Here is a 10,000-nt window from a genome sequence, read left to right as displayed (position 1 = left end):
TTACTTCCGGAACTCGACTGTTGCACTCTATGATTCATTAAATCATAAAATGTCAAATTAAAATAAATTAATATTTTAACCAAAACTAAAACCATAAAAAACATTGTTAATACCTAAAATAAATGTTAACTGAAATAAAATAAAAATAAAATAAAATTTAATTTAGTTTAACTTTATGTACTAAAATAACTAGAACTAAAATACAAATTTAAAACTATATAGACATATAAAACAACTAATAAAAATGACAAAAAATCACAACAAAATTGACTAAAACATTAACAACAACAAAAAAATAAATAATTCAAGCTATTAATAAAGTTTCTCGGTAACACTACAATAATTTGTTAACATTATTTAACGAACTAACAATGAACAATACTTCTACAGCATTTATTAATCTTAGTTCAAGTTAATCTCAACATTTACTAATACATTTTTTAAGATTTGTTTACATTAGTTAATGCACTGTGAACTAACATGAACATGAAACATTTTATTAACTAACAATAATAACAATGCTGTAAAATATATGGTTACATTTTATTTTAAGGTGTCATTGTTACAATGTAATTATACATTTAAGTACTGAGTAATAATAATTTACTACATGTACTTACTATCGTGTAGGATTAGGATTTGGTTGAGGGTTAGTTGCATGTATCTATGCATAAGTTACTGTTATTACTATGTTAGAGCTGTTCATAGAACCGCGTATACTAAATGAGGCAAGGGTGTCGAGTTACATTCAAGCTATTTTAAGGCATGAAAAAAATTCACAGGAAAAAGCGTTTAAATATGTTATTGTGGTGATCAAAGATGAGCTTTAAGGGATAAAATGATTGACTACCTCATCAAATGTAAGAGCTGAGAGAATCTCAGGGATATAAACTAACACTGAATCTGATTGCTGATGTGTCGACGCAGATGTAAACGAGTGTTTGAGCGGAGATCACGGCTGTGACGTCAACGCTCGCTGCGGGAACATCATCGGATCGTATTTCTGTCAGTGTCTTCAGGGATACAGCGGAGACGGACACTCCTGCTACGGTCAGTGTGGGATCTGGATCCTGAATGTCGGGATGATGATGATGACGATGATGATGATGAAGAATAGGGATGGCAATTTACATAAATTCCCATAATCGATCATTGTTTAATTTAACGGTCATTTAATCATTAACCTCAACCCCTTAACCCCTCATCCTTCCCTCGCATTTTGTTACACATCTTTCCCTCATGGGTCAAAATTACCCGAAGCCCTAAAATTATACTGTTTTTTTTTTTTGCATTTTGCATTTTGCATTTTGGAAGTTTTACAAGTTTCTTTGAAATATCTATTTTAAATATGCAAATGAGCTCAACACTAGGCCTAATTGACTTATGGCCAAGAAACCATAAAGTCACAAGTAGAAAAAACAGGGGCCAAATAACTAACACATTCATGTCCATTCAGTAAGTTAACCTATGCATAAACACGATAAATCTGAAGTCACTTGCCACACTTACCTGGGTCACTTGCCACAAAAAGACTTATATTGACCTTAAAGGGAATATAATGTCTGTCAGTAATGACTCTCCCTCATGTTGTTCCAACCCCTAAGACTTTCGTTCATCTTCAGAACACAAATTAAGATATTTTTGATGAAATCTGAGAGCTGTCTCACTCCTCCATAGGCTTCTAAGTGATTGAAACTTGCTGGCCCAGAATAGTTATTAAAGACATTGTTAAAATAGGCCAAGTGACTCCAGTGGCTCAACCATATGTTTATCAAGCGACTAAAGGTCAAGGTCTAAACTAGCAGAATAAAACAAGCATATTTGTTTCAGTTAGAGACCAAACTACACCAAGTGTTTGTATGATAAATCACCACTGACGCAAGTATAAACCGTACACACACATGATGCTTCTGCACCACGATTCGGTTTGTAACTTCATAAAAACATTAGTAAATCATAGTGGCATATCTTTATTTAGGAACAAACACAACGTAAGACAATGTGTAGATTAGGAGTGACACTGACAAGCTGCTTCGCCAAAGCAATAGGACTTCCGGGATCCCACCTGGCTTATTCTACCATTGAGTTTTATTGAGTGAATTATCAACCATGAATTAATTGATCATTGATAACGTTGCTCTTGTGTTTGGCTTGTTCAGACGTGGACGAGTGCGCTCAGGATAACGGATTCTGTGAACACAACTGCACAAACCAGCTGGGGTCTTACAGCTGTCGCTGTCACACCGGATACACAATCACTACAGATCAACACAACTGTACAGGTATACACACACACTCACACACACACACACACACACACACACACACACACACACACACACACTCACACTCTCACACACACTCTCACACACACACTCAAACACACACACACACACACACACACACACAGCTGACACACACACACACACACAAACACACGCACACAAAACATACACACACACTCTCACACACACACACTAGGGGTGTAATGGTTCACAAAATTCACGGTTCGGTTCAATACGATACACTGGTGTCACGGTTCGGTACGTTTTCGATACAGCAAAAAGAAAGAAATGCCAGGGAAATTTCCTTGATTTTTTTATTATTTATTTATTAAAACTAACATCATAAAGTATGATAATTTTTTACTTTGAGCAATGATGGAGCTATACTTGATTCTTCTTAGGAGCATATAAAACAAAAACAGCTCCTTATAAAAAAATGAAATGTAATATTCTAGTAGTTATGAACAAAGGTTTATTTTATTTCAGATTAACATTTGAGGGCAGCAATTTTATTCATAGTGTCCAAATAAAACCGACGTAACGTTACTTGAAAGCATTGTAGCCGACTATTCCTGCCAAACTTCCATGGTTAGTGTTACTACAGTAAAGCCATGGTGAATGTGTCATGGTAAACAAAACCGGAAGCAATTGCAGATACTCAAAGCGTTTATTTGGCTCACAATGAAACACAAACAGTTCAGGAAGGCGGCGACTCAGGCTCGTGCAGGGACTTGATGGTCTGTGGTGCGCTGGTGCAGTGAAGGTGAATAATCCTAAATCCGGTGCTGGAGTGCGGTGAATCCAATGACGAAGAACACGAACGGCAGGAAGACAAGGCAGGGCGACCACAGACACGGCAACTCCACGGAAACACTGACACGGCAACCACAGGACCTCAACAAACAATCCGACACTGGAACAGAGAATGGTGTGAGTATATATAGGGAACGGAAATGAATCGCAGCTGTGAACAGTGATTGTGATGATGATGATTATCAGCTGGAGCGCTGACGGACACGTGAGCGGGACAACGCCCACTCACACATAAACAACATAGACACGAGACAAGAAGGAACCAATGCATTCAACAACCGTGACAGTACCCCCTCCTCTACGAACGCCTCACGGCGTTCCCAGACTCCCTTACCTGTCGATTGTAATCATTGATAAGAGAGTGATCCAGGATGTCACGAGCCGGAACCCAACTTCTCTCCTCCGGACCGTAACCTTCCCAGTCCACCAGGTACTGGAATCCGCGTCCCCTCCGCCTAGAGTCCAGAATGCGACGGACCGAATAAGTTGGTTCCCCATCTACGAGACGCGGCGGTGGGGGAACCGGGGCCGGCGGATTAATGCGGGGAAAAAAAAACGGGTTTGATTTTGGACACATGGAATACCGGATGAATTCTCCTGTACACTGGAGGAAGGTTGAGGCGGACTGCCACCGGACTGACAATTTTGGTGACAGAAAACGGGCCAATGAATTTAGGAGCCAATTTATTGGATACGGAGCGGAGCGTTCTTAGTAGAAAGCCACACTTTGGAACCGACGACGTATACGGGAGGTCTAGACCGGTGGCGATCGGCTTTGGCCTTGGTGCGCGCCCGCACACGGAGGAGAGTCTCACGGGCTCTTGTCCATGTGTGGTGACACCTCTGGACGAAGGCGTGAGCGGAGGGGACCGCGACCTCGGATTCCAGACTGGGAAAAACCGGTGGCTGGTATCCTATACTACACTCAAAAGGAGATAGGCCCGTAGCTGACACTGGCAACGAATTGTGGGCGTACTCCACCATAGGCAGTTGTTGACTCCAGGAGGAAGGATTCCTGGCAGCCGTACATCGCAAGGTTCTCTCCAGGTCTTGGTTGGCTCTCTCAGTTTGACCATTGCTCTGGGGGTGAAACCCGGAGGACAGACTGACCGTCGCCCCCAGCAACCTACAAAACTCTCGCCAAAATTTGGACACAAATTGGGGACCCCTGTCGGAAACCACGTCTGTCGGGAGGCCATGTAACCGAAAGACGTGATTAACGACTGCAACCGATGTCTCCTTGGCTGAAGGTAATTTGGGCAAGGGAACAAAGTGGGCTGCCTTCGAGAATCGGTCCACCACGGTTAAAACTATCGTGTTACCCTGGGAGAGTGGGAGGGCGGTAACAAAATCTAGTGCGATATGGGACCAGGGTCTTGAAGGCACCGACAGTGGTTGGAGTAACCCATCTGGGGGTCGATTGGACGACTTGCCAATAGCACAAACTGAGCAAGCCAAAACAAAATCGTGAACATCGCGAGCCATAAGCGGCCACCAGAATTGTTGTTTGACCAAATAGAGGGTGCGACTAACTCCTGGATGACAGGCTAGACTAGAACAATGGCCCCACCGAATAACATCTGGACGTAGTTCCTCCGGCACAAATAAGCGGTTCGATGGGCACCGGATCGGAGGCGTTACCCCTTCTAGAGCCTTCTTGACTCTCGATTCGACCTCCCAAGTGAGCGTAGAGATAATTAGGGTCTCAGGAAAAATACGCTCGGGAGTAGGTGCGTGTTCGGATCGATCAAAAATACGCGACAAAGAATCGGGTTTGATGTTTTTGGAACCCGGACGATACGAGAGAGTAAAATCAAAACGGCCGAAAAAAAGTGCCCACCGAGCCTGCCTGGAGTTCAACCTTTTGGCGGATCTAATGTACTCCAGATTCTTATGATCCGTCCAGACGATAAAGGGTACCCCGGACCCTTCTAACCAATGACGCCATTCTTCCAAGGCTAACTTGACCGCCAACAACTCCCTGTTGCCAATGTCGTAATTTTGTTCGGCTGGTGATAAACGATGAGATAAAAACGCGCATGGATGCATCTTGTTGTCTGAAGGTGAGCGTTGAGAAAGAACTGCGCCTACCCCCACCTCTGACGCGTCGACCTCCACCACAAACTGACGTGAGGAATCAGGGGTGATCAAGATGGGAGCCGAAACAAAGCGGCTCTGAGGTTGGAAAAAGCAGTTTCGGCTGCTTCCGACCACCTGAACGCAGTTCTGGGGGAGGTCAAGGCAGTCAGAGGTGCGGCTAGTTGGCTAAAGTTGTGAATAAAACGCCGGTAGAAATTGGCGAACCCCAGAAACCTCTGTAGGGCCTTACGGGAATCTGGGTTTGGCCACTCTACCACAGCCTTAACTTTGTCAGGATCCATACGCATACCCTCAGCCGACACGATGTGTCCTAAGAAAGGGACCGACTGTGCATGAAAAGCGCATTTCTCCGCCTTGACAAAAAGCCCATTCTCTAGCAACCTTTGGAGTACCCGTCGGACGTGCTGCACGTGTTCCTGGAGAGACGAGGAAAAGATCAGAATGTCATCCAGGTAAACATAAATAAACTGATCGATCATGTCTCGCAGCACGTCATTGACGAGCGCTTGGAAGACTGCGGGACTGTTGGACAAACCGAAAGGCATGACCAAGTATTCAAAGTGCCCCCTAGGGGTGTTGAAGGCAGTCTTCCATTCATCCCCCTTCCTGATACGGACCAAATGATAAGCATTACGTAAGTCCAGTTTTGTGAAGATGGATGCTCCCTGCAACCTCTCGAAGGCTGAAGACATCAGCGGCAAAGGATAAGTATTCTTTACCGTGATGTTGTTCAGCCCCCGGTAATCAATACAAGGTCGCAGCGATCCATTCTTCTTCCCCACAAAAAAGAACCCCGCCCCCGCTGGAGATGAGGAAGGCTGGATGAACCCGGATGCTAGAGAATCAGAAATATATTTCTCCATAGCCTCCCTCTCCGGAACCGAGAGTGAATAAATCTTGCCCTTAGGCGGAGACTTACCTGACAGTAAATCTATAGCACAGTCGTAGGGACGGTGCGGAGGGAGAGAAGCAGCCCTTGACTTACTGAACACTTCCCTCAGGTCACGGTACTCCGCGGGCACGTTTGATAAATCCACTGCTTCCTCCTGCAACACAGGAACAGAGACAACAGAACAGGCAGACACAAGACAAGAACTATGACACTCAACGCTCCAGGCTGATATGGTTCTTGGTTTCCAGTCAATGCGGGGGTTGTGTAGATTGAGCCAGGGGTGACCCAAGACAATGGGTGTGTGATGTGAGTCCGTGATGAAAAATGATATTGTCTCTGCATGATTCCCTGAAGTGATGAGCGTGATGTTCTCGGTGGCCTGGGAGATGGTTGGTAGTGACTGTCCATTGAGTGCATGTACGGTGATTCTCTGAGGAAGTGTTCTGAGTGGGACTTGAAACTGTAGTGCAAAGGTGCGATCCATGAAATTACCTTCAGCCCCAGAGTCCACCAGTGCGGTGCAGTGGTGATCGTGGACAGACCATCTAAGTCTTACCGGGAGGATGGTGGATGTAGATGAGGACTTTTCGGCGGAGATCCCACCCGATAGTAGCCTCATGCTTACTATCGGGCTTGGCCTTTTACCGGGCAGTTGTTAGCAAAATGTCCCGCTCCCCCGCAGTATAGGCAAAGGCCAAGGGATCTCCGCCTCTCCCTCTCCTCCCGGGAAAGCCGAGCTCGACCCACCTGCATGGGCTCGGGATCGGAGGGACCGGCCGCGTCCATGCCGCTGGACCACTGATGTTCCACCCCTCCACGAGGCAGGCTGGGTGGAGCGCGTGGTCCGACCCGGGCTAGTCGGGCGTCCACCCTCAGAGCCAGGTCGATCAATCCGTTGAGTGAGGGGGGTAGGTCCAGGGCGTAGATCTCCCTCTGGACGCAGTCGGCCAGCCCATGCAGGAACCTATCCCACTGCGCTTCCTTGTTCCAGCGACACTCGGCCGCCAGGGTCTTGAACTCGATGGCATAATCCGAAACTGATCGTTCCCGCTGACGTAGTTCAGATAAAGCCCTGGCAGCCTCTCTCCCCGCGACCGCGCGGTCGAAAACTCGTCTCATCTCCGAGGAGAGCTCCTGGAACGAGGAACAGCATGGCTCTTGGTTTTCCCACACCGCCGTCCCCCTAAGTGCCGCTCTCCCAGTCAGTAAAGTGAGTACAAACGCCACTTTGGACTCCTCTCTCTCGAAGGTTCGGGGCTGGAGAGCAAAATGCATGCTGCATCGAGTCAAAAATGGCCGACAAAAGTTTGGCTCACCAGAGTATGGCTCAGGAGTCGGAAGGCGAGGTTCCGACTGGGAGGCGGGCACCGGTGGTGTGGGAGGGACGGGCGGTGCGGCTGGCGCAGCGGGAGGTTGCAGCTGTTGAAATCGCTGGGTCAGCTCGGACACCTGCGTGACGAGAGCCTGAATCGCGCATCCGCTTCTCCTTGATAGCGGTCCTGAGCGTCCATCCTTTGAATACTTGCACGAACAAAGTCATCCATCGTTGCTGCGGCGTCACCTGCTGCTTCCATGGAATGGTCGGATTGTTCTGTCATGGTAAACAAAACCGGAAGCAATTGCAGATACTCAAAGCGTTTATTTGGCTCACAATGAAACACAAACAGTTCAGGAAGGCAGCGACTCAGGCTCGTGCAGGGACTTGATGGTCTGTGGTGCGCTGGTGCAGTGAAGGTGAATAATCCTAAATCCGGTGCTGGAGTGCGGTGAATCCAATGACGAAGAACACGAACGGCAGGAAGACAAGGCAGGGCGAACACAGACACGGCAACTCCACGGAAACACTGACACGGCGGACCTCAACAAACAATCCGACACTGGAACAGAGAATGGTGTGAGTATATATAGGGAACGGAAATGAATCGCAGCTGTGAACAGTGATTGTGATGATGATGATTATCAGCTGGAGCGCTGACGGACACGTGAGCGGGACAACGCCCCGCACATAAACACATAAACAACATAGACACGAGACAAGAAGGAACCAATGCATTCAACAACCGTGACAGAATGTTGCTGATCTGTGGACTTGAAGCCTATAACTAGTTCATTCATGGCACAATGTTTCTAAACAAATAGTGCTGTTTGATCCGTTAATAATAGAGAAATTTGAATGCTTCTCACTAGATCTCGCAGCCATGATATTACTTCTGTGGCGAATTCAAATGCTCTCTTTACTGGATCTCTTATTAGCGGCTGTGTAGCGCTAATAACAGTGTCGCTTGATCGAGATCGGCTCGCGCGGTATTGGTCCAAACTGATAAACGGTCCTTGAAGCAGAAAAATAATAGCGCAGTTTCGTTCCGCTTTCATTACGCTTGCCATTTGATGTTGGCCAATGTTGTTGTCACGCTGGCGTCTCTTACATGATGAGCGCGCTTGCCGTGCGCCTACATTTGAAATAACAAAATTTTGGTCGGCAGGAAAAATGGTCCAACGAACCGAAATGTAATGCGTACCGAACCGAAAGCCTCGTACCGAACGCTTCAATACGAATACGTGTATCGTTACACCCCTAACACACACACACACACACACACACTCACACACTCACACACTCTCACACACACACTCAAACACACACACACACACACACACACACACACACACACACACACACACACACACACACAGACTCTCAAACACACTCACACACACACACACACACACTGCTGACACACTCACACGCACACACACAAACTCACACACACTCACGCACACACTCTCACACACACACATTACACATGTGAATCACAGTTTTGAAAATGAATGTTTACACTTTATTTTAAGGTGTCTGTTTTAGTGCAATTATACATTTAATTACTGAGCTGTAATTAACTTACTATAGGGTTATGGTTAGGATTATGGTGTGGTTAAGGTTAGTTGCATGTAATTATGCACAATTTATAGTAATTACAATACTATACATGTAACAAGAACACTGTAAATGTACTTTTTTATGTATTTTTTATTTTACAAAAACATTTTATTTATTTTTATTTAAAAAATAAAATATTTTCAGTTCAGTTTACTTCATTACAGTTTATATTAATTTAATGCAGTTCCTTTCAATTCAGTGTAGCTGCTCGAGTGAATTAAATTCAGTGCAATGCAATTGAGTTCACTTCATTCAGTTTAATTCAGTTCTGTTCCTTCACTTCAGGGGAATTAAACTCTTCTCCTCATGTACTTTATGCATGACATCTACCTGTGTGTTTGTACTGCCAAAATATGTGTTTATTTGTGGCCAGTGAAAGTGGTGCACAATGGACTAAAAAGTGTGTGTGTGTGTGTGTGCGTGCGTGCGTGCGTGCGTGCGTGTGTCTGTGTGTGTGTGTGTGTGTGTGTGTGTGTGTGTGTGTGTGTGTGTGTGTGTGTGTGTGTGTGTGTGTGTGTGTGTGTGCGTGCTTGCGTGCGTGTGTCTGTGCGTGTGTGTGTGTGTGTGTGTGTGTGTGTGTGTGTGTGTGTGTGTGTGTGTGTGTGTGTGCGTGCTTGCGTGCGTGTGTCTGTGCGTGTGTGCGTGCGTGTGTCTGTGTGTGTGTGTGTGTGTGTGTGTGTGCGTGCGTGCGTCTGTGCATGCGTGTGTCTGTGCGTGCGTCTGTGTGTGTGTGTGTGTGCGTGTGTGTGTGCGTGTGCGTGTGTCTGTGCGTGCGTCTGTGTGCGTGCGTGCGTGCGTGTGTGTGTGTGCGTGTGCGTGTGTGCGTGTGTGTGTGCGTGTGCGTGTGCGTGTGTGTGTGCGTGTGTCTGTGCGTGCGTCTGTGTGTGTGTGTGTGTGTGTGTGTGCGTGCGTGTGTCTGTGCGTGTGTGTGTGTGTGTGTGTGCGTGTGTGTGTGCGTGTCTGTGTCCGTGT

At 46.3% G+C, this 10,000-nt stretch overlaps 1 protein-coding gene across 1 annotated transcript in view; it reads left to right on the top strand.

Annotated features, from left to right (window-relative positions):
• LOC309482011 (uncharacterized protein) overlaps positions 1-10,000 on the top strand; it is a 32,031-nt gene that overhangs the window by 12,519 nt on the left and 9,512 nt on the right. The window contains 2 exon segments of the mRNA XM_082147182.1: positions 928-1,050; positions 2,160-2,282. Of these exon segments, the coding sequence (XP_082003308.1) occupies positions 928-1,050; positions 2,160-2,282 (246 nt within the window).

This window comes from Leuciscus leuciscus (assembly GCF_965113295.1).
Source record: "Leuciscus leuciscus genome assembly, chromosome: 19".
Taxonomy (NCBI): domain Eukaryota; kingdom Metazoa; phylum Chordata; class Actinopteri; order Cypriniformes; family Leuciscidae; genus Leuciscus; species Leuciscus leuciscus.
This window is presented reverse-complemented; position numbering and strand designations above follow the sequence as displayed.